Genomic DNA, 25,002 nt, shown 5'->3' on the forward strand with positions numbered 1-25,002 from the left:
CTGCCTGCCCTTACCATGCCTTAATTCTCCTCACAAGATGACCACCTGGTATTTCATTATCGTCTTTCATTCCTAACCAGAATGTAAGCTTTATGAGAGCAGAGACTTCATCTGTTCACCAAAATCTCCAATATCTACAACACTGTGAAGATCTAGGAAAGTGAAAGTGTTAGTTGCTCAGTCGTGTCCGACTCTGTGACCCCCACAGACTGTAGCCCTCCAGGCTCCTCTGTCCATGTGATTCTCCAGGCAGGAGTGGGTTGCCATGCCCTCCTCTGGGGATCTTTCCAGGCAAATGCTCAAAAGCTTTATTGAATGAACGCAGAATGAATTTATCACTGTTCTTCTTCCCTTCACTACATGGTCCTGATTCTATTTCTCAGTCTCTGGGATGATGACGTCTGCTTTTTCACTACCTCTTAAATATAAGTTGTAGTCAGTATAAAGATTTCAGGCAATCAATATCTAATGAAAAAGTCTAGTTCTCTGCACGATGACTTATTAACAGTGAGTTTACAAATGCTCTGTCCATGAAAGTAAGGTGTTTTCCTTTCTCTAAAAAATGACTGGCACATCCAAGCATGACTGGAATGTAACTTCAGTAAGGAACTGTAGTTTAAGAATAAGTAGTGGACCACAGGGACTTCTGAAAAGAGAAGCAGATGTGGAATTACTGATAAAAATCAGCAAATAAGTTTGTTTCTAACTCCTTTCATACAGGCTCACACAATGACCTCACTGAATTGCACAACTTGGAGGAAGTGGATACTATTTCAACCCCATGTGACAGATGAGGACCCAACCTTAGAGATGAAAGGTCCAACGGCTGGTCACAGGAACCCAGGGCCTGCAGCATCCTGACGGGAAAGCAATGCCCCCAGCCCTCATTCACCGCTGGCCTCGCGGACACCCCCTCTGACACCCTCGGCCGGTGTCCTCCCTTCGCAGACGCACAGGACAGAATGAAATGTGTCAACAGCTAAAAAGTCCAAGGTGGGCCTCTGCGTCCTCTTTACCCGGGAGGCTGGGGCCCTGAGCTGCGCCCTGATCACCGACTTGGTCAGAGGCTCGAAAGGAGGGACTGTGACCTCGGCGAAACTTTTCATTTTAATGCTTGCTGTTAGGCTAAAAGTTTGGTGTCTGGTAGAAGTCCTCGGGGGCTTCCCTGGTGGCACAATGGTAAAGAATCCGCCTGTCAATGCAGGAGATGCTGGCTTGATGCCTGGGCTGGGACGATCCCCCGGAGAAGGGAATGGATCACAAGAATCCCAGCATTCTTGTCTGGGGAATCCTTGGACAAGAGGAGCCTGGCGGGCTGCGGTCCATGGGGTCGTAAGGAGTCGGACACGACCGAGCGACTGAACAAAAGAAACTCTCCGGCTCCAAGAACGATTCCAGTCCTCTTAGCCAGCAGCTCTCTGTGGGCATTTAGGAACCGCCCCCGCCACCCCCAAACCCAGCCCGAAACCTGCTGGGTGTGCAGAGAGGACCTCCACCCCCTGAGCGGGGAGGGGAGGAGACGAGAGGGAGGAAGGAGGGGAACCGGAGGTAAAAATAAAGGAGGGTCAGGCGATGGGAAGAGGGGGACGAGGGGAGAGAAGAGGAAGAAGAGGAGAGCAGGCAGCCCGGCTCTCCCCTACCCCCGGCTCCTTCCCTGCCCGCCACCCCCTCCCCAGCCTCGGGCCGACACCCCGAGTCCCCAGGCGCCGTTCACCCCGCGCTCACCTGCCGTCCGGGCCGGGCCCGGGGGTGTCGGCCGCTGGCTCCGCGGCGCCGCCGGCGTTGAGCCCCGAGGCCCGGCGGCTTCGCCTCCGCGGCCGGCTCTGCTCCTGGGCCTCCAGCTCGGGCTCCATGGCGCGGAGGGGGCGGCGCGGTGGCTGGGTGCCCGGGAGGCCCGCTGAGGGCGGCACGGCGCCGGGCCTCTGCGGCCCGAAGACGGGTTCCTGTCAGGACAGCGCCGAAACCTCCGCCGCCGCCATCTTCCGGGGTTTGAAAATGGCGGCCGTGCAGCCACCAGCCAATCAGGGGACGCGGCGCGGTTGCTAGGATCGTGGAGTCCCGCCCCTCTCCTTCCGTCAGGCGCTAAACTGTGCGGAAGCTGTGAGGGGGAGCGTGGTCCACAGGGTCTCCCGGCTGATGAGCCGGTGGCCTGGGGTCTAGTTCCTAAATCGCCAAGGCCCGATTACTAATGTACAGTTCATTAGGACTTTCACCACAAGTCAAGGGAAACTGGGAAGCATTTTCAGCTCAGTTCAGTCGCTCAGACCTGTCCTACTCTTCGCGACCCCATGGACTACAGCACGCCAGGCTACCCTGTCCTTCACTATCTCCCAGAGTTTACTCAAACTCATGTCCATTGAGTTGGTGATGCCATCCAACTATCTCATCCTCTGTCGTCCGCTTCTCCTCCTGCCTTCAATCTTTCCCAGCATCAAGGTCTTTTCCAATGAGTCAGTTCTTTGCATCGAGTGGCCAAAGCATTGGAATTTCAGCTTCAGCATCAGCCCTTCCAATGAATATTCAGGACCTATTTTCTTTAGGATGGAATGGTTGGATCTCCTTACAGTCCGAAGGACTCTCAAGAGTCTTCTCTGAAATCTAAGTTTAGAAGCACAATTCTTCAGTGCTTAGCTTTCTTTACAGTCCAGCTGTCACATCCATACATGACTACTGGAAAAACCATAGCCTTGACAAGACGGACCTTAGTTGGCAAAGTAATGTCTCTGCTTTTTAACATGCTGTCTAGTTTGGTCATAGCTTTTCTTTCATGGAGCAAGCGTCTTTTAATTTCATGGCTGCAGTCACCATCTGCTATGATTTTGGAGCCCAGGAAAATAAAGTCTCTCACTGTTTCCACTGTTTCCCCATCTATTTGCCATGAAGTGATGAAAGTGGATGCCATGATCTTATTTTCTGAATGTTGAGCTTTAAGCCAACTTTTTCACTCTCCTCTTTCACTTTCATCAAGAGGCTCTTTAGTTCTTCTTCGCTTTCTGCCATAAGGGTGGTGTCATCTGCATATCTGAGGTTATTGATATTTCTCCCAGCAATCTTGATTCCAGCTTGTGATTCATATAGCCTGGCATTTCACATGATTTATGCTGCATATAAGTTAAATAAGCAGGGTGACAGTATGCAGACTTGACGTACTCCTTTCCCGATTTGGAACCAGTCTGTTGTTCCATGTCCATTTCTAACCATTGATTCTTGACCTGCATACAGATTTCTCAGGAGGCAGGTCAGGTGCTCTGGTATGCCCATCTCTTGAGGAATTTTCCACAGTTTCTTGTGATCCACACAGTTGAAGGCTTTGGTATAGTCAAAGCAGATTTGGATAAACTTAAGCAAATTCATCAGTGGTTGTGCACAGATTTTAGCTCAGGGGACTCAGGCAGGCCTGTCAACCTCCTTTGACACGAGAAAAGTGAAAAACTGAAAAGAGGCTGTGTGGCTTTAAGTGTATAACCCTCAGGTGGGGTCATTTCCTGCCCTGTGATAAAGCTTACCTGGGCTGGCGCCTCCTGTCATTACCACGGGCAGTGGGGCACCTTCAGATCAGCATGGTGAGTGCTGCTGTCAATAGTTATAGCAAATTTTACTCATCCTGTGTCTTTCTTTTCCCCACCAAACAATTCTTCATAGATTCTTCATACAAGAGACAAAATATTTAAAGAGACATTTGTTTCTTTCAATATCTGTGTTTGGATCTGATTTAAATCTACTCTGAATTTCACCTGTTCATCTATAATTCTGCTACTTTTGAGAAAAGCTTCATTGATTTGCCTTCAGTGGAAGCACTGAGCCAAGATCTTCTTTCTTTAGTTTTTACATTTGCTTTAGAGCGAGTGTGCTGATCTTTCTGTAGGAATCAGTAGCTTCGCTTTTAGTTACACTTTCAGAGTTTCTGGGGACTTCAGACCTAGGTTGCTCTTGCTAAGCTCACAAATGCGTGGCCGGGTGAAGTACAAGGACCTCTGTCTTATTCTCTCTTGAGTGTAGTTCTTTGTGGACAATAATTAATACACACTTACAATAATTCTGTTTGGAGACCACCTTTTAAGATTCACTTTTCTTTCATTCACTCTTTTTTTAGTTGACATATAGTTGCTTACAATATTATATGTTACAGGTATATAGTATAGTGATTCATAATTTTCAAAGGTCATACTCCATGTATAATTACTATGACGTATTGGCTATATTCCGTATTGTGTACTATATCCTTGCAGCTTATTCTTTGTACATAATAGTTTGTACTTCTTAATCTCCATCCCTGTCTTGAACCTCCCTCCATCCCTTTTCCCACTAGTAATCAGCAGTTTGTTCTCTTTGTGAGTCTGTTTCTGTTATTATATTCATTTGCTTGTTTTTTTTAGATTCCATACATAAGTGACAACATGCAATCTTTGTCTTTGACTTTATAATACACTTCAGGTCCATCCAGTTTACTGCAAATTGCAAAAATTTGTTCTTTTTAATAGCTGAGTAATATTCCACTGTACCATACTGCTTCTTCTTTGTCCAGTCATCTGTCAATGGATATTTAGTTTGCTTTCATTTTTTGGCTATTGTTAATAGTGGTGCTATGAACACTGAGGTGCGTGTGTCTTTTCAAATCAGTGTGTTTGTTTTTTTGGAACACAAGGAGTCAAATTGCGGGTTAAGTGGTAGTTCTATTTTTAGTTTTACACAGTGGCTGGGCCAATTTATGTTCCTACCAACAGTATAATCTCTTCTGTTCCAGTCACAGTAAATTTTAGTATCTTAGAATTTTTTAATTCTTCAATGGAAGCAAGCATTCAAACTGCTTTTTTTTTTTCATCTTTTATCGTCTCTTCCTGTTGGATACTCTCTCCAAATTTAAGGATGTTTGTTTTATATTGTTTTGATCTGAAAAATTATGCCTTTCTACATGAGGAGTGCTTGCAGCATTGGAAACCCACTGTGTTTTTACTGTATCAATTTTGATATTCTGGGTGTGACCCTGCAAAATATTTCCATTGTAGAAAAATGGATGAGTGATCCATGAATCTACAATTCATATTTATCTCAAAATAAAAAGTAATTAGAAAATTGTGCTGTCCTAATAATTCCAGTAAGCTTTAAAGCCGCATTTATTAGTGCTGGGACATCACTACTGATATTGTGTGGGCATCTTTTTTTTGTTGTTGTTGTTTAAATAGTGTGATTATTTTAACAGATAGTTTGGAAAGGAGGAAGAGGCTAAGAGAAGAATATGGTGGAGACAGCCTTCTGTCCCTAGGGACATAGTTATGAGATAAACTCGGCTGCTTCTGCAACCAGTATGGGCAAGATTTGTCCTTCCTGGGCCAAGTATTCTTGCTAAGATCAAAAGGCTCAGTTTCACTCCAATGTCTGCATCACACAGGGGAATAGTCCCCATGAAGAGCAGCAATTTTTTTCCATGTTGGTGTTTATTTTTACTGTGAATAATTAAGAGCAAGTGCCCTGTGGACTGGTGGACTGGGTAGAAAACAGCCAGGGGAGGATGTTGTGAAAAAAGTCCACATGTAAATGATTTTAATGATGTAGAAACAACAAACCTCCACCCCACCCCCACCACTTTCAAGTTTGTACCTGAATCTCGAGATGTAGTTTAGTTTTGTTCTGATTACAGTAGCTGACGTACTGAGATCATCTTGAGTCCTTCCTGAGGGGAGAGGAGAAAGCTGTGCTTTGCAGATGGGGTGTGAGAAGGCTGTTGATGGAATGTGCTGTTTAGGCTTTCCTGTGCCAGAAAGAGATTGGAAAAATTGGTTGATACTAAGTGAAGTTCACTGTTTTTGTCGTGAGAGACATGGTGGCACAGAAAAACAATAAGAGGGAAGTTCTACTCGATTTGTGCACTTGAATTCCTGATAAAGCACTGTTAGGCCACATGACTCAGAGAGGCAAAGTACAGGGTTTGTGCAGCTAAGCAGGAACAGAGTTCAGGTCAGATGATGGGGGTGTGACCAGCCAGAGGAACTACCCCCAACCTCCAGCTGGTGTCTTTCTGTGGTCCAGTCTCAGTCACTTTGGATAGTGGCAGCAGCCATGAAATTAAAAGATTCTTGCTCCTTGGAAGGAGAGCTATGACAAACCCAGACAGTGTATTAAAAAGCAAAGACATCACTTCGCTGGCAAAAGTTTGTAGAGTCAAAACTATGGTTGTTTCAGTCATCCTGTACAGATGTGAGAGTTGGACCGTAAAGAAGGCTGAGCACCAAAGAACTGATGCTTTTGAACTGTGGTGCTGGAGAAGACTCTTGAGAGTCCCCTGAACTGCAAAGAGATCAAACCAGTCAATCATAAAGGAAATCAGTCCTGAATATTCATTGATGGACTGATGCTGATGCTCCAGTACTTTGGCCACCTGATGCGATGAGTTGACTCATTAGAAAAGACCCCCATGCTGGCAAAAATTGAAGGCAGGAGGAGAAGGGGATGGCAGAGGATGAAATGGTTGGATAGCATCACTGACTCAACGGACATGAATCTGAGCAAATTCTGGGAGATAGTGAAGGACAGGGAAGCCTGGCGTGCTGCAGCCGATGGAGTCACAGAGAGTTGGACTGAACCATAACTCAGACCTTGGGAAAGTGCAGCCATGGACGGACAGACGAGGGCAGAGTTGCCTATTAGTGGATCAGACAGACAGCCTGAGGGTCCTGATATTGCAGCAAATAGACCTCTTACCCTTCCGCACAGACTTGTTTCATGACAATTGGCAATCAGAACACAAGGATGCTAAAGCCAGCAATTGCTGTTCTTTTAGATTTTTAGGATTTAACTTTTTCTCCTGGCTCTTAGATGAGTAGATACTTAAATTACAAAATAAGAGAAGTGAGTGGTGATTTAAAAGTGGGAGAGGAGGGGGAGGCCAGTGGGAATGAAGGAAATAGGTAAGTTTAAAGAGGAAAAAAAAATTCACCCCAGATATAACTAGAGTTAATGTTTTGATGCATTTTAAGACTTTTTTCTATGCTTATTTTTATTTTACTTCACTTATTTATTTTTATTGAAGTATATATATATATGTATATACTCTTTCATATTCTTTTCTATTATGGTTTATTACAGGCTCAGATGGTAAAGAATCTGTCTGCAGTGCAGGAAACCTGGGTTCAATCGCTGGGTTGGGAAGATCCCCTGGAGGAGGGCATGGCAACCCATTCTAGTGTTCTTGCCAGGAGAATCCTCATGGATGGAGGAGCCTGGTTGGCTATAGTCCATGGGGTTGCAAAGAGCTGGACATGACTGAGTGACTAAGCACAGCACATTGAATATAGTTCCTTGTGCCACACAATAGGACCTTGTTGTTTATCTGTTTTATATATAGTAGTGTGTGTATTTTCATCCCAAAGTGCTAATTTATCCCTCCCCACTTTCTCTTTGGTAACCGTAGGTTTGTTTTATGTGTCTGTGATCTGTTTCCATTTTGTAAATAAGTTCATTTTTATCACATTTTAGATTCACATATAAGTGACATCATATGATATTTGTCTTTCTCTGTCTGACTTACCTCACTTCATATGATCATCTCCAGGTCCATCCATGTTGTTGCACATGGCATAATTTCATTCATTTTTTACATCTGAGTAAGCTCATTTTTAAATGTATCTGACATCATACTTTATATAAATTATATGACATATGCTTTCATTCAATATTTTAACATAAGCATGTCCTATGTCATATAGGTTTTTTTGGATGGGGGGTAAATATAAAAGTTTGCGTAACATGCCATTGTATTATTTTCCTTTAAATGCCACCAAAAGGTGAACGGTTAACTATGTTGGTTCTTGGTTTTTACCCTTGTAAATAATGATGCTGTGAATGCCACTCTGCCTAAATCTTTCCCTTTTTGGCTTCTTTCTTTTGTAATTCATTCGCTTATGTCATTTGCTCATTTTTCTAATAGTTATCCCAAGTATTTTAAAAATGATGTATATAAAATTGCCTTATACATAGCTCTTATATATAAAGGGTTATACATAAATCCTTTTTGCCTTATACATAGCTCTTATATATAAAGGGTTATACATAAATCCTTTTTATATACATCAACATTTTAGCCTATTATGATATGAAGTTTTTGTATTTTGGGGTTGTTAAATCTCTAGCCTGTTTCCTTGGTGAAATTTGCTCTACTTTTAAGCTTAGAACATCTTTTCTTATTTAGAGCACATAAGAAAAGTGAAATCTCAAGATATGAAATGATAACATCTTTAATTTACTGCAGTGGGTTTTAATATGTATCAGGCTGTACATCAATTAGGTTTTATTCCTTTCTAATAACAAATTTTTTTCTGGGTGAGTAAGCTTGATTTTATTCATATATAGTATGTCTTAACTCATTCTTAGTTCATCACACAATAGGTGCTTAATTTATGTTCCTTGAACCAGAGTCCTTGATTCACTTGTTCCTTTTCTTTTTTTTTTTGGCTGCAGCACACAGCATGCAGGATCTTAGTTCCCTAACCAGGGATAGAACCCACACCCCCTGCAAGGGCAGTGTGGAGTCTTAACCTCTGGACTGCCAGGGAAGTCCAGTTCAATCATTCCTGAAGCTTACCTGTACCCTGGTTTTTGGTTTCCATGACACAGCTTTCATTAGCCTTATCATCAAGTTCTCTTGTTGGCATAGGCTAGCCTGGTTTCTGTCAGTTGGGAGCAGACCTGCTGAGTGATGTAGTTCATGTTGTCACGTTAGGAAGACGCACACAGTTGTAACTTCTTACTATGGCTCATTTCAGAGGGAGTGCCTGTCTATCCACATTGGCCAAGCTGGTGTCCAGATTGGGGGTGCTTGCTGGGAGCTCTATTGCCTGGAACATGGAATCCAGCCAGATGGTGTTGTTCTCGATGGTGGTCAGGATCCGCTGGCACCTGCTAAAACAGAGCCCATGGGTGCATCTTTCGATTCCTTCTTTTGTGAGACCAGAGCTGGGAAGTATGTGCCCAGAGCACTCTTCATGGACCTGGAGCCTACTGTCATAGGTAATGTACATTCCAGTGTGCTTAACTGGGTCCACAACCCAAATAAACAAGTCCGGAGACTGGCATGACTAGCTGCGGGCCTGGGAACTCCAAGAACTGTCCACTGTCACCAGGAGCTGAGAGAGAGGCAGGGGGCAGTTTCTCCATCAGAACCTCCAGAAGGAGCCAACCCCGCCAATGCCTGGACGTTGAACTTCTGGCCTCCTGAGCTATGAGACCATAAGCCTCCCTTGGTTTTGTTTGTAAATTAATGTATTTTATTTTTGGCTGTGCTGGGTCTTTGTTGCTGTGCTCAGGCTTTCTCTCGTTGTGGTGAGCGGGGGCTACTCTCTAGCTGTGGTGCGGGCTCAGTCGCTCTGGGACACGTGGAGTCCTCCTGGACCAGGGATCGAACCTGTGTCTCCTGCATTGGCAGGAGGATTCTTATCCATTGCACCACCAGAGAAGCCCAACTTCCCCTGTTCTAAGCCACCAAGTTTGTTGTAATTTGTTAGGGCAGCCCCAATGAACTAATAAAGGGTGGGATGATGGAAAAATGTGCACGTGGGAATAATTACACCTTTCCCTAGACCAAAAAAGCCAATTGGGCATTTTAAATTCATTTCTTTCTATGATATTGGTGGAGAGAAAGGGGGCTGGGCAAGAGTTAAGGGTGGGATGGTGTGGGTTGCACTGACCTCCTTCCCCTCCGCAGACGGGATGCGTGCAGGCAGCTACCGCTCACTCTTCCACTCTGAGCAGCTCGTGAGTGGAAAAGAAGATGCTGCAAACAACTATGCCCGAGGTCGCTACTCTGTGGGGCCAGAGGTCCTCGACTTGGTGCTGGAGAGGATCCGCAAGCTGGCAAGTGGCTCCCTTCTCCTTCCAGGGCCATTCAGAGTGCCCGGGGTCCCTGGGGACCCACCTAGCCAGCACCAGCACTTTCTCTCTCCTCTCCATCACCCTGAAGCCTCCCGCACATGCGCATGCTCAGAGCTGGGCTGGTCCTGATACCTGTACTGCCAACCTTCCTTACTAGGGAGGGGAGAAGCCTCACACTTACCCTACGGGCCCGGTCAACTCCTTTGTTTCTTTTTCTTTTTCCTTTTCCCACGCATGAAGAAATGTTATATTTCATTCCCCCCCCCCGTCCCCGTTTTATTGAGATGTAATTGACATATGGAGTAGAGTGTGTTAGCTGCTCAGTCGTGTCTGACTCTTTGCAACCCCATGGACTGTAGCCCACCAGGCTCTTCTGTCCATGGAATTCTCCAGGCAAGAACACTGGAGTTAGTTGCCATTCCCTTCTCCGGGGGATCTTCCCAACCAAGGGATTGAACCCAGGTCTCCCACATTGCAGGCAGATTCTTTACCATCTGAGCCACCAGGGAAACACTGTAAATTTAAGGTGTACAACAAGATGATCTAATTCATATTATTGAATATACATATATATTATCAAATGATCACCACCATCAGGATAGTTAAGACATTCATCCCTGACATAATTACCTTTTTTTGTGTGTGGTGACAGCATTTAAGATCTATTCTCGCTTCCCTTGCAGTTCAGTGTAACCACTGGACTTTGCCTTCCAATGCAGGGGATGGGGTTTGATCCCTCCTCAGGGAGCTAAGATCTCACATGCCTCTCAGCCAGAAAAACCCAAAGCATAAAATGGAAGTAATATTGTAACAAATTCAATAAAGACTTTAAAATGGTTCACATTAAATAAAAACCTTTAAAAGAAAAGACCTATTCTCTTAGTAGCTTTCAAGTATACTATACAGTGCTGTTAACTACAGTCACTATGCTGTACATTAAACCCCCAGAACTTATTAATCTTATAAGTGGAAGTTTATACCCTCTGACCACCAGCATCTCTCATTTCTCCTCCACGCACCCGCCCCCCTACCCTCCCCCCATGCCCCCCACCCCTGCCCCCCTCCCCAGCAACTACTATTCTACTCTCTGTTTCTATGAGTTTTGCCTTTTTTGATTCCACATGTCAGTGAGATGATTCAACATTTGTCTTTTTCTGTCTGACTTATTTCACTTTGCTTAATTGCCCCTGAGGTCCATCCACGTTGTTGCAAACGGCAGGATTTCCCTCTTTTAAATGACTGCTGCTGCTGCTGCTAGCCACCGTCTACTCTTGCTTTTGCTGACTCATGACTTGTCTGGTTATCAGAGACTTCCCTCTAAAACTTGTCATTTTCCAATAGTGACCAAGAGTTGTAAAGTTAACAGGAGGCACATCCTCCCTGGAGATCAGTTCCTCTATTTACTGACAGTGAATTCTTCTTTAAAATCCTGTCTGGAGAATCCTCTGTCTAGTAAATATTTTGGTGTTTGGCATCATCATTAGGGAATATGGTGCTTTCTTTACACCAGCACAGTAGATTGGGTACAAAAGTGATAGATATTTCATCTGGGTTTATTTGGCTGAATTCTCATTTCTCATTTATGAATACTTTCCCCAGGCGGAACACTGCAGTGGGCTTCAGGGGTTTCTGATCTTTCGAAGCTTTGGAGGAGGCACTGGATCAGGATTTACGTCTCTCTTGTTGGAGCAGCTCTCTGCAGAATACAGTGGGAAGACTAAATTGGAGTTCTCCATCTACCCAGCCCCTAGGATCTCAACCGCTGTAGTGGAGCCTTACAACTCCATCCTCACCACCCACCCCACCATAGAGCACGTGGACTGTACCTTCCTGGTGGACAACGAGGCCATCTACAACATCTGTCATGGCAAACTTGACCTTGAACGCCCCTCTTATGCCAGCATCAACAGGCTGATCAGCCAGGCAGCATCTTCCATCACTGCCTCCCTCCGGTTTGAAGGCATCCTGAATGTGGACCTGATCGAATTCCAGACCAACCTGGTGCCTTACCCGCGGATACACTTCCCAGTGACCAGCTTCGCCCCCATCCTGTCTGCCGACAGCACCCACCACAAGGAGCCCTCTGTGTCGGACATCACAGCTGCATGTTTTGAGCCCTCCCACCAGCTAGTCAGGTGTGACCCTCGCCTGGGGAAGTACGTGGCCTGCTGCCTGCTCTACAGAGGGGATGTGGTCCCCAAGGAGGTGAATGCGGCGATTGCGGCCACAAAGTCGAGGAACTCTATTCAGTTTGTAGACTGGTGTCCGACTGGATTCAAGGTGGGCATCACTGATCGACCCCCCCGGGAGGTGCCAGGAGGGGACCTGGCCGAGGTCCGGCGGGCAGTCTGTATGCTGAGCAACAGCACGGCGGTCTCAGAGGCCTGGGCCCGTCTGGGCCACAAATTTGATCTCATGTTTGCTAAGAGGGCGTTTCTCCACTGGTACATCAGGGAGGGCATGGAGGAAGGTGAGTTCGCAGAGGCCAGGGAGGACTTGGCAGTCCTGGAGAAGGATTATGAGGAAATGGGGAGAAGTCTCTGATGCAGATCTGACTGGTGACAATAAACACCGAGTTGAAGAGTCACGCTTTATGTTTCAAGGCTAGAGTTTCATCGATGAGAAGAAAAAGGAAATTAAGTCAAGCAAGACCCCAAGTTCCATGCTCAGTCAAATGGGGGTCAACATTAACAGTAAGCCTGGACTTCCCTGGTGGCCCAGTGGTTAAGAATCTGCCAGCCAATGCAGGGGCATGGGTCTGATCCCTGATCTGGGAAGATCCCACATGTCGTGGAAAATAAATAATTAAACAAATAAAATACCAACAATGTACCATTTTGCCTGTTTTCAGCTCACACTGTTGTTGCCACAGAGGACAGTGACTGCAGTTTGATAGAAATGATGTGTATAAACACATACTTTTCACCATGTTCTCACGCACTGCAATCAAGCTAGACAGCTTGCCCCTGCCCATGTTTTTCTCTCTCTTGACTGCTTCTCTCTCTCGGTTTCTCTCTCTCCTCTCTCATTCTTTCTTCTCACTGCTTTCTATTTTCTTTCCTTCTATGACTGTGGGGTATAATTCCAACTTCGGACCCAGTTCAGGTGTCACCTATTGCGTGTAGCCTCTTTGGAATTCATTTACTTTCACCCAGAATACAGGGAGAGTGAAGGTACACTGTGAAGTTTCTCACTGTATTGAAAATACTCACTGATAAAATATGTTTTTTCATGTAAATATCTTATATAGTAATTTGAATTTTTATTAGGCTGGTTCCAATTTGGGAAAGGAGTACGTCAAGGCTGTGTACTGTCACCCTGCTTATTTAACTTATATGCAGAGTACATCATGTGAAATCCTGGCCTGCATGAAGCACAAGCTGGAATCAAGATTGCTGGGAGAAATATCAATATCCTCAGATATGCAGATGACACCACCCTTATGGAAGAAAGTGAAGAAAAACTAAAGAGCCTCTTGATGAAAGTGAAAGAGGAGAGTGAAAAAGTTGGCTTAAAACTCAACATTCAGAAAACTAAGATCATGGCATCCAGTCCCATCACCTCATGGCAAATATATGGGGAAACAGCAGAAACAGTGAGAGACTTTATTTTCTTGGGCTCCAAAATCACTGCAGATGGTGACTGCAGACATGAAATTTAAAGATGCTTGCTCCTTGGAAGAAAAGCTATGACCAACCTAGACAGCATGTTAAAAAGCAGAGACATTACTTTGCCAACAAAGGCCCATCTAGTCAAGGCTATGGTTTTTCCAGTGGTCATGTATAAATGTGAGAGTTGGACTATAAAGAAAGCTGAGCACTGATGAATTGATGCTTTTGAACTGTGGTGTTGGAGAAGACTCTTGAGAGTCCCTTGGACTGCCAGGAGATCAAACCAGTCAATTGTAAAAGAAATCAGTCCTAAATATTCATTGGAAAAACTGATGCTGAAGCTGAAGCTCCAGTACTTTGGCTACCTGATGTGAAGAACTAACTCATTTGAAAAGAACCTGATGCTGGGAAAGATTGAAGGCAGGACAAGAAGGGGATGACAGAGGATGAGATGGTTGGATGGCATCACCGACTCAATGGATGTGAGTTTGAGCAAGCTCCGGGAGTTGGTGATGGACAGGGAGGCCTGGTGTGCTGTAGTCCATGGCGTTGCAAAGAGTCAGACAGGACAGAGCGACTGAACTGAACTGGAGGCTTTTACCACGTGAAAATATTTTGTTTACCTGTGCTATTTCTCTCTTTAGACACTAGACGGCGCTAGGGAAATGCTTAAATAATTGCTCGATTTATAGGGAATATTCAGGACTGATTTCCTTTATGACTGCAGGACGGCATACTGCAGTCCACGGGGTCGCAAAGAGTCCGACACCACTGAGTGACTGAACTGAACTGAAGGGCATTTGTATCTCTGTATGTATGTATATACATGTGTGAAAAGACATTTAGAAAACTCAGAAAAGACCTTTTAGAAGTTTCCTTTTATTTTTTTCAAATTAGTAATCTACTAAAATTAAGATTAAAATCCTAATTTCTTAAATTTTTAAGTTCAGTGTTAGGTAGGTAGAACAGGGAAAAGGAGTCCCAGATGGCGGTGGCTACAAGACAAGGAAGGGAAAAGCCCGCGAAAATAGAACAAAAGAAGGTCCGAGGACTGGAGTGAGGACCTCAGGTAAAACACACAACACTCCTGGCTGGTCCAATTTACATAGGACAGGCCCAGGGAGAGATAAACGTATAAATAGAGGAGCCAAAGCTAGCTCGCTCGCTCTTTCTCCCGCGCTGGGGCGCTCTTCTCCTTGGGTCTTTGGATCGACGTGCCCTAATGCCTCGAAGATGGATTTTCCTGCTATCTTCTAAATAAAATAGAGCTGTAACACTGATTTGTCTAAGAGCTATAACATGGTCCATTCAAGACCTGAGAGCTATAACACGGTCTATCCAAGACCTGAGAGCTGTGACATGCCGAGGGGGCTTTAACGTCCGTCAGCCCAAATCTTTGTTGTGACGAGACAAAGAATCGAGGAACATACACTCGCGTGATATTCAGCTTGTAAATCTTGTTTCTAAGTTTAGCAAAATTTAAATAATCATTTTAAATATGTATGAATTTTGGTCCCCTTTGCAATCTTAGATAAATGCTTAAATACTGTACCTTGTATTCATTTTAATTTATTTTAAGAATTTTAATTATGTGACAAACCTTCCCAAGAGCTCTAGTTCTTTTAAAATCAAATAAACTAAACTATAAATGTGGTGATTGGTATTCTTATGTTCTCCAAACTATTAATTAATAAGATTTTTATTTAAGATCACATGTGTAAATCCTTTACTCAAAATATGTATTTAAAATTGGAATTATATGGCTGACTATAATTTTATTAGGCCAAATACTCTCAAATATTATACACATTGCACTTTAAATGCTAAATATGCATAGATTCCTATGTCATAAGAACTTTAATGATCCGTAGTCAATTCACTCATTCACCAGTTATTTTCTGAACACCTGTCATGTGTTCCTAATTATTCTGACCACTGAGGATAAACAGTGAACCAAAAAAAAAAAAAAAAAAAAAATTCCTGCCCTTATGGTTTATATGATAGTGAAGTTGGGGGTCTATTTCCTGAGTATGTAAAGATGCTCACTCCTTAAGAAAACACTGAGTCTGGGACTTCCATGGCCGTCCAGTTAAGACTCTATGCTTCCACTGCAGGGGGTGCCGTTTCAGTCCCTGGTCAGGGAACTAAGATCCCACGTGCCTCGAGGCATGGCCAAGAAAACAAAAGAGAAACGCACTGTGTCATCCCATAGACTTGGGTTATCTTCCCAAGATAACCTTCTCAGCTTGCTGCAGCTCCTAAGTGATGATGGCCAGGCTGTGACAGGATCTTTGTGGCTCTAATGGATGTGCTGAACCCTAGCAACTGTCTGTAACAGGGACTTCATTAATTAAAGGATGATGTGGGATCTTTGTGTTGTATACCTGGGACTAGCGCAATGGTGTATGTCGATTATACCTCAATAAAAATAAATTTTAAAAAGAATGAAGTGTCCCATAGCTCACTTAGATTTGAGTCACATGTTTAGTTTTTCAAGTCTGATTCCATCTGTAATTCTTACAGAAGTAGCTAGCTACACCATTTGATGATTTTGTTTTTCTTCAGCTCTATCTATCAATGTCTTTTAGTTTAATACTACATACCTTGAAGCACATGTACCTCCCATTTCTTGGAATTATATAAAGTAGCTGATTGAATTCTGGGTATCACTTGGCTTTTGCTGATTATTTTGTTACAGCTTCCAAAATTATTCTGCTATCAGGAAACAGGAACCATTTTTGGTTTTTAGTATTTGTTTTCAGGGTTTCTTGTTGGGTAGAACATTTAGAGATCCTGTCTTCTAGGCCCTGGTCTCTTTGGAGAAGGTTCACTTGGCATTTGAGCCTTGTTTTAAGTAAAAGTTGCTCAGTCATGTCTGACTCTTTGCGACCCCATGAACTGTAGCCCCCCAGGCTCCTCTGTTCATGGGATTCTCCAAGCAAGAATGGAATTCCAATACTGGAATGGGTTGCCATGCCCTTCTCCAGGGGATCTTCCCGACCCAGGGATCAAACTTGAGTGTCCTGTATTGTAGGGAGACTCTTTTACTGTCTGAGCCACCAGGGAAGCCCCCTGAACACTTTTTTATTTTAAAAAGAGAGCTTAAAACAGTTTTTTCAAGGGAACTCAAACCAGCACAGTTCTCCCCTACTCCCCTGCCCCATCAATGATTTTACAAAGTGAAATCAAGAGAATCTTAGTTTTACGAGGTGAACTCAAGGGAGAAGGCAGTGGTAGTGGTCTCTGGATGTGGCAGTCTCCTCCATGTGTTTTTTTTTTTTTTAAGATTTTTTTTTTTTTTTTTTGGTGTGAACCATCTTTGAAGTCTTTATTGGATCTGTTACAATATTGCTTCTGTTTTATGTTTCAGGGTTTTTTTGGCTGCAAGGCGTGTGATTCCGGCATTTGCAATGATCTGTATCTTCTTTTTTATTTTTAATCACCCTCTTGATTGGAGCTTTTGTGATGCAGGAACCATGATTTAAAATAAAGCAAAATATGAGAACCGATGTTATAGTACAGAGAACTCTACTCAGTGGACTGTGATGACTGTCCATGATGATAAAAGGGAAGGAAATCCAAGGAAGGGGGGATATATGTACACATATAGCTGATTCACTTTGCTGTGCAGCAGAAAATGATACAACATTGTAAAGCAACTATACTCCAACACACAAAAAAAGCGAAACAAAACTTTTTAAAGCCACTTATCTAAGTCCACTAGAGGCTGCTGTCTTCAAGGCTTTGTTCACCTAGCGAAAGGCCCTAAGAGGAGATAGCTGTGAACTTGGGTGTGCTGGCAGGTACCAGCCCCAACTTGGAAGTTCTCCTAGTGTTTCTGGTTGTTCTGGGAAATGTCATACCTGCTTGAGTTTTCTTTAACCAAGCTAATCCGCCCCCCCGCCCCCATTTCCTGTCCTTTGCACCTTTGGTGTGAGCAGAATGTCGCATGCACTGTTAGAACAAAAATAAATGTTAAATATACTTGTGAGAACTCCGTGAGGTCTCGTTCCTAAAGAGGGTTCCTGGCACACCAGTGCTGAGGGAAGTTAAAGGATTTGCTCAGAGACACAGAAGAGGAGGAACTCAGACTCACGCAGGTATTCTGAGTCTCAGCAGGATTCTTTCTGCTGTGTCACGAGGGTTTTTTCCCCCCACCCAGGATGGAAAAAACAGTTGCATTTCAGCTTTTTGAGCATTGGTTCTGTTTAGAGATGGGGTATTTTTCATTTCCAAGTTAGCTTAACATTTTAAAAACTGCACAGTTTTGCTTTTTCCAATAATGTCCACCAGAATCAGGGTTGTTGAGTTAAAGGTAAAGTGAATTTGTGATTTTGATATGGATTTTCCAGATTGCCTCTCAGAATTCACATTCCCACCAACCATCAGTGCAAGAAGGAGGCTTTGCACCTGTCAGTCACAGTGTGAGCCTATTGTCAAACAGATTTTGCCAGTCTGATGTGTGACAAATTCTGTAAGAGTTCAGTTTTGCTTTTTTAGCAGTGAAGTTTAGTATCTGTTTGTACATTTAAGGATCACTTGTATTTGTGTGTGTGTGATATATGTGTTCTTGCTTATTTTTTTGAGGGAGTTTTTTTTTTTTCAGTTATTTTGTGTGCGTGTTTGTGTGTGTTAAGTCATTACAGTCATGTCCGACTCTTTGCAACCCTATGGACTGTAGCCCGCCAGGCTCCTCTCTCCATGGGATTCTCCAGGCAAGAACACTGCAGTGGATTGCTGTGACGTCTCCAGGGGATCTTCCCAAACCAGGGATCGAATGTTTCCTGCAATGGCAGGCAGGTTCTTTACCAGTAGTGCCACCTGGGAAGTTATTAGCTCTTTATATATTTGATCAGTAAGATACTTGTCTTTTGCCTGTGTGGCAAACAATTTTTCCAAATTTGTTGTCTGTTTGTCTCTTGACTTTGTGTCTGATGGTGGTGGTGTGTGCATATGAGGTTTATTTCACATGAAGACGTTCTTTGTATGTATTCATGACTTGTCACCATGCAGAAAGCTCTGCTGCCAGAGGCCATCAGGGTGCTTGCTGATGTCCATTTTTAGTGAACTGCTTCTCATATTAAGCCTTCTCATCTTGCTCTGATTTTCTCATATTTTTTACACTAATTGCTATCACCTTGCAGTTCATCACTTATATACTCCCTAGTGAAATTGCTTCTTTTCACATTTTGTTTTTGTCTGTTCACTTACGACTGTTGACTCATGGACAGCAAGGGCCTTGGTGTCTCCCACGTCAGTATCCCTAACCAGGCCCAGCATTGGGCTGGACAGTGACTGTCGATTCAAGAAGCACCTATGTCAGACTTAGTGGCCCAGGCCCTAGCAAGCCAGGGAGGAGCTGGGGGTGTCTCTCGTTCTACCCAGGGGCCCACTCTGTAGCAGACCCCAGGCTGTGCCTCTGGTGGGACCTGGCCACATAGCCAGCTTCAGATCCAGTGATGGCCAACAGGGTCCTGCCAACTTGGCCTTTGCCAAGCTCTTGATGCCTCCCAAGACCTCCAGGAACTGTCCTGGGAGGGTCAGGAATGGACTCACCTGTACCCTGTCTTACTAGCTGCCCCTTCCAAGCTCGGAGGCCTGAAGGCAGCCGACTGAAGGAAGAGGAATTGAAACCAGTCAGGGGTTCAAGAAGCCATGGGTTTTAATGTGGGTGAGAGGGGTTTTAATGTGGGTCTGGGAGTGGGGTGCTCAGCGCCTTCGCTCTCCTACCGGGGCTGGTGTTGGTGTGGGGAGGGGAGGGCCTCCCTGTACCCCTCTTCTTGGGGTCAGAGAGCGGAGTGGAGGGCAGGAGGACATGACCTTTGCCTCTCCTTGTGGGGAGGGAGAGAGGAGACGTGTAGGGTAGACCTCAGTGTCTCATATCAGTACCGTGGCCTTCTTCTGTGGATCTGGGACAACAGGGCACTGGTGTGTGTAGGTATAGAGGGCGGGGGCACCCGGCCAGAGGTGGGAAGGCGCAGAGGGGTGGACAGCCTGGAAACCAGGGCCGATCCCTCCGATACAAACCAGCAGGACGGGCCAACCCTCCCTGTCCAGCCTCCAACCTCCGTCCTTGTCCCAGGGGGTCCCCAGCCTCCTCCTCTACTTCTTCCGACCAATCTGGGCCATGAGGTGGGCGTTGGCGGCAGCCTTGGCTCGCAGGTTCTTGGCCTTGGCGATATTGAAGAGGATGTTCATAATGTTAGTGGGGACGTCCAGGGACAGAGTGACCTTGGTGCGCCGGTCACTCTTGGCCTTTTCCTGGGATGGCCACCCCTGGAACTGTGCCTGGGACGGGTACTTGTACCGGGTGCTGCCGGCCCCACTGCCACCGCCGCCGCCCACGGAGCCAGGGAAGGTCCTTTTCTTTGTGTCCTTCTCCTCCTGCCCCTCTTGGTCCTCTGGGTCTCTGCGGGGCAGGGCTGGGAAGGTCCGCTTGATCAGCCCCGACGTGTCCTTTCTCTGGCTCTTCTCGGCCTCACGCAGGGCTGTGTGGAGGCAGCTGAGGCTGGAACCGGCTATGGGGGACCTCTGGGAGAGGCCCGCCTGGGGGGCCCTGAGGAGCAGTAGCAAGACCACCAGGAAGGGGGCCGGCACGAGCATCTCTCCCTGCAGTGGAAAAGAGCGATAGGTGTGAGAGGGTCTTAGGGCTCGGGGGAGACGGGGCAGATCTACCAGGCTTTGTGCACGTTCTGCTTTGCCGGGTTTTGAAAGCGTGTTCTCTGGACCTGCAGGCCGTGTCTCATGGAAATTTGTTAGCAATGCAGAGAATTCTTGCGTCTTTCTCCAGAGCTGGTCAATCAAAAACTCTGGGGCCAGCAATCTGCATGTTAACAAGCCTGATGATGATGGATCGTTGCCAGATGTAGGAATGGTCCAGATGTAGGAACTAGCTACCTAGCACGTGGAAAGCAACAGAGGCTCTGGAGTTAGACAGAGGTAGGTTCAAATTCCAACTGGGTCCTTGTTTGCTTGAGGGTGGAGGGCAGATTACTTAACCTCTGAGAACATCAATTTCCTCATCTGATAATAATAATGATAATAATAATAATGGGGGATAATAGGTACTACCTCATAAAGGTTAAATTAAAATGGAAAAGCTCCCTGTCTAACCAAATACTTAACGAAGCATGTTGGTTCATGACTGTTTACATGTAATAATCCCCAGGGGCTATTAGGATAAGATTCAGTACACAGGCAGCCATCTCAGAAGTGATCTGTCTGTATCTGTGTATTTGTAAATGTACTGTACGTTATATAACTAATGAATATAAATCATATGAATATAAATATAGATGTATAGTATGCCAGGTAACTTCATCCTGCAGACCATTATCTTTGTTGTGTTGTGTTTCTGGCTTTTCTTTTTTGTCTGTTTGCTCCACTCTTACCCAGGTAGGCTCATCGTGCCTTGAGCTCTAAGTCAGCGATTCTCATGCTTCAGAGTGTTCAGAATCACGTGAATGGACTGTTCAAACACCAGCTGCTGGGCCCCATCCGCAGCATTTCTGAATCAGTACATTTGGGGCAAGGCCTGATAATCTGCATCCCTAACACATCCCTAGAGGATGCTGATGCTGTGGGTTCAGGGACCACGCTTTGCGAACCACTTTCTCAGTGTTCCCATCCATCTCCGAGGTCCTTAGAACTCTGTGCCCTGTTCCCGGAGAACATTTTACAGGGCTCTGTTGACTGTGGAAGAATGGGCTTATCTTTCTCTTGATATTGTGCTCAATACCCAGACTTCCGGTTTCCTCATTCATTGAGGCTGTCCTTAGTTGTTTTGCATAAACATCCATGAATTGTGGCTTTAGCTGCCTTATGCCTTGAAGGCATCTTAAAACTTGGGAGCACTCTCAAAGGGCTTGTTAAGCCTGAAAAGATTAAAAAAACCAAAAACCAATGCACAGAGAAAGGGTTAATAACGGGGTGGGGGGGGGTCTGTCTCTCTCTGTCACTGTCACTCTCTCCCTTGGTCCCCTGCTCTTTTCATGGGTCAGGCTCGGCCCTACCCCCCACTAACTGGCTCAGTGACTAAATGCCCCGGTCCCTGTGTTCCCATGTGTGATATTAGGGGATTGAGCTCCAGGCTTTCCTCTCTCTCTCCTTTTGCTACTCTCTCTCCAGTTTAGCTTTGTTTAGCATTTGTGCAAAACCATGGGAGATTGTGGGGCTTTCCAGGTGGCACTAGTGGTAAAGAATCTGCCTGCCAATACAGGAGAGACAGGTTAAATCCCAAGGAGGGAAGATCTCCTGGAGAAGGACATGGCAACCCACTCCAGTATTCATGCCTGGAGAATCCCATGGACAGAGGAGCCTGGCGGGCTATAGTCCACAGGGTCGCAAAGGATTGGACACGACTGAAGCGACTTAGCACTCACCCCTGCATGGGAGGATGTTTGTAGGTTATGTGCAAACAATACATTATTTTATATAAGGGACTTGAGCCTCTGTGGATCTGTGACGGTCCTGGAGCCAATCCCAGGAACAGAGAGGACTGTCAAAGAAAAGAAACGTCCTTTCCTCCTTCCTCAGGTCTGATTCCTAAGCAAGTTTCTCCTCTTACAGTCTTTGGATTCCTTTGCCTTTACCATAGTGCAAGAGTACAAAGGTTTTAAGACTTCCCTGCTACCTGCTCTGAAAACACGTGGTCCCATCTAGTTAGATTTACAGGGAAAAGTTCTTCATCTTCATTTTCTCACTTGGGTACCTGACACTCAGCCATTCTTTGGGGGTTATTAGGGCAGTGCTTCTCTGGAGACAGACACTTGCTTTTAAGAGCTGTGACAGTCACATCACGCCCAGAATGACAGGCAGCGAGGGACTCAGCTGGTCTGAAATTCAGAGCACCTGTGAGAGAGAGTGTCCCTGAAGGAAAAAAGTGATGCTGGAGGCAAATGCAGGACACCACGGGCTTTGCCCAGAGGCAGCCCCATTTTCCAGCATCGGGGAAGGCAGAGATAGTTCGCAGTCTGCAAACACCGGTAAGAAGTTGAATTAAAAAAACACTTTATAAAACAGTCACTGCTGAACCCAGGGACCCTTTAAGCATTTTGAAAGGTATTATAGTAATGAGCTGCAGACTCATGGAAGCATTTATATGTCACACACACACTTCTTAGCAATTCACACTTGAGCGAGCAGAGGGGGTTCATTCATGAAAGGCCTTTCCCCCCAAGAGGGAGAAAAGCCAGGAGAAAGTTGACAAGATCTAGAGAACACTTGTTACTGGCAGCTTTTGTATTGCTTTTCTGACTCCATTCATCCTCAGAAGTGGGAATGCTGGCTAGATTGCTGTGTTACAGGAGAACCCTGCAGACAGGATTTCTCGGAACACTTGGACATCAAATGGAGACATCAAACATCCATCTTTATGGCCTCTCCCCTTCAAGGGGGGCACCTAATTGTTACAGACATCTGTTCCCTTCCTCCAGTGTCCCCAGTGGCCAGGGGGAAAGGACTCCAGGCTGTGAGGGCAGAGAACCCGGGTTGCGAACCTCCCTCACCCTCAAATGCCTTCCATCAGTCACTTAACCTCTCAGTCACCACATCTTAAAAAGTAGACGTTACTTGCCTCACAGGTGTATGGAGAGAACGAAAGGAGATGCCTTAGCAACCAGGAAATGCAAGCATCTTCCTGATCGGTCCAGGCAGTGGGGAATGGTACCCCGGTTTCCACCCCCATCTTCCCCATCTACCCCATCTGGAAACATGATTTTCATGTTCACAGCTGGACTCTGTTCAGAAAAACACATTTGTGAGAACCCATCCTGCTTCTGGACTATTACATTTTGCAAAGCGGGCCTCTCTACTAATGGGGGGAGGATGCTTTTGCCCCCCTGAGAAACTTTCCCCTAATCCCTTTGGGGCTGCCTTCTCCCCATTTAAAACACAGACCTTGACGATTCAGCATAGTGCCCCCAGGGGTGCTTGCAACTCTTATAGCTCACCCCATCCAGTCCACAGCACCTCCTGCATAATTAAGGGCAAATCAAGTTATCCTTCATAGGGAAGTCCCCGACCAGAGCCTTACCTGTGAGCAGACTTCCCTCTGGAGTGCAAATGCTCAGTGAGGCGGGCAGGCAGCTTCAGAACCGAGAGGTCTGCCCCGGGAACATCCCCCCGAACTTCTGTCTTCTCTGGGGTCGCCGGCTCCTTTTCTTGAATTATTGGTAAGTGGGCCGTGATCTTTCCTCTCTATGGAAACCACTCCTCTCCCTCGTGTGTGTGTATATACATAAAAGTGACAGATCACGGGGTGGATCATAAATCCAGACGCGGTGTCTACCCTGGGATGTGATCCCGTTTAAAATACAACCCATGCAGCTGTGCACGTCACGGAGACGACAAGCTGTCAGCATCTCTGACCGCTCCTACCCACCTTCTCTCCCAGACCTCCCATCACCGCCCCCACCCCCCACTGCCCTTCCTGCCCTAGCAACTGGCTTCATTGATAAAAAGAAAAAAACACACTCTGTTGAACTGAGAAGCAGCTTCTTTGAAGAGTTTTATTACTCATCTTTGTTCTTACTAACTTCAGTCTCTCTACCCTTCTTCCTGGAGCCAACACCTGCTTGAAAGTAGAGAAGAAAATTTGTCTGCTGTCCTGTGATTCATTTTTTTCTTTTAAATTTTTTTGGCATCACTGACTCAATGGACAAGTGTTTGAGCAAACTCCTGGAGGTTATGAAGGACAGGGAAGCCTGGCGTTCTGTAGTCCATGGGGTCAAAAAAGAGTCAGACATGACTTAGCTACTGAGCAATGGCAACATTTAGTTATTATTATTTCGGCTGTTCTGGGTCTTCACTGCAGCGTGCAGGTTTCTCCATTTGTGGCACATGGGCTCAGTAGCTGCAGTGTGTGGGCTTAGGCACAGTTTTCAATTTCACCACGACCTTTATTGAACAGCCTAGCTACATTCCAAATGAACTTTTTGGCCAGCTCAATGCAAATAACCCCTTTAATAATTTGACTATAAACCCTTTCAAGTCAAATAACACCTTTTGTCTTATAGTCTGCTTTGTCTGATATTGAAACAGCTATTCCAGTTTTCCTTTGGTTGACATTTGCTTGGTGCATTTTTTCCAGTTTTTTTGTGTCAACGTTCTTTTGTAAAGGGTATATACCGAAATTAAAAAAATTGAATCAACCATCTCTGTATTAACAAGGCCTTGATACAGGCCTCTGTCTTAGTTTGTACTAATAGTGATCACTGACATGACACATTTGTATGAATAATGATTACTGATGTTTTTGGATTATTTTCTGCTGTTTCACGTTGTAAAACACTTCCTGTTTGGTCTGCTTTTCCCCTCTGTTTCTGTTTATTTCTGTTTTTCCTTGTCTGTGTCCTTCTACATTGATTAATTTTTCATTTCATTTTCCCTGCTATTAGTTTGTATATAAGCATTTAAAGCTACAGTTGGGGCTTCCCTGGTGGCTCAGTGGTAAAGAACCATCTTGCCAATGCAGGAGCTGCATGAGACTCTGGTTTGATCCCTGGGTTGGGAAGATCCCCTGGAGGAG

At 45.2% G+C, this 25,002-nt stretch overlaps 3 protein-coding genes across 3 annotated transcripts in view; 1 reads left to right on the top strand and 2 right to left on the bottom strand.

Moving 5' to 3' along the window:
* The window catches only part of NET1 (neuroepithelial cell transforming 1), a 34,714-nt gene extending 32,861 nt beyond the window's left edge, over window positions 1-1,853 (bottom strand). The window contains exon 1 of the mRNA XM_068986712.1: window positions 1,726-1,853. Coding sequence (XP_068842813.1) covers window positions 1,726-1,853 — 128 coding nt within the window. The remainder of the gene's footprint in view (window positions 1-1,725) is intronic.
* Window positions 1,854-8,965: 7,112 nt separating this feature from the next.
* Window positions 8,966-12,408, top strand: TUBAL3 (tubulin alpha like 3). The gene is made up of 3 exons (XM_068986765.1): window positions 8,966-9,003; window positions 9,698-9,846; window positions 11,464-12,408. Exons 1-3 carry the CDS (start codon window positions 8,979-8,981, stop codon window positions 12,406-12,408), a joined length of 1,119 nt encoding a protein of 372 aa, XP_068842866.1. The 5' UTR covers window positions 8,966-8,978.
* Window positions 12,409-19,577: 7,169 nt separating this feature from the next.
* On the bottom strand, window positions 19,578-20,078 carry UCN3 (urocortin 3). The gene has a single exon (XM_068986652.1). It carries the CDS (start codon window positions 20,076-20,078, stop codon window positions 19,578-19,580), a length of 501 nt encoding a protein of 166 aa, XP_068842753.1.
* Between the last annotated feature and the right edge of the window lie 4,924 nt (window positions 20,079-25,002).

Source organism: Capricornis sumatraensis, chromosome 15, assembly GCF_032405125.1.
Source record: "Capricornis sumatraensis isolate serow.1 chromosome 15, serow.2, whole genome shotgun sequence".
Lineage (NCBI taxonomy): Eukaryota > Metazoa > Chordata > Mammalia > Artiodactyla > Bovidae > Capricornis > Capricornis sumatraensis.

Excerpts from the sequence above, each read along its gene's own strand:
- TUBAL3 (XM_068986765.1), top strand. The coding sequence starts at position 8,979 with ATGGACCTGGAGCCTACTGTCATAG. Across the intron at positions 9,004-9,697 it reads CCTGGAGCCTACTGTCATAG|ACGGGATGCGTGCAGGCAGC; the intron begins GTAATGTACATT and ends TCCCCTCCGCAG. Across the intron at positions 9,847-11,463 it reads TGGAGAGGATCCGCAAGCTG|GCGGAACACTGCAGTGGGCT; the intron begins GCAAGTGGCTCC and ends TACTTTCCCCAG.
- UCN3 (XM_068986652.1), bottom strand. The coding sequence starts at position 20,078 with ATGCTCGTGCCGGCCCCCTTCCTGGTGGTCTTGCTACTGCTCCTCAGG.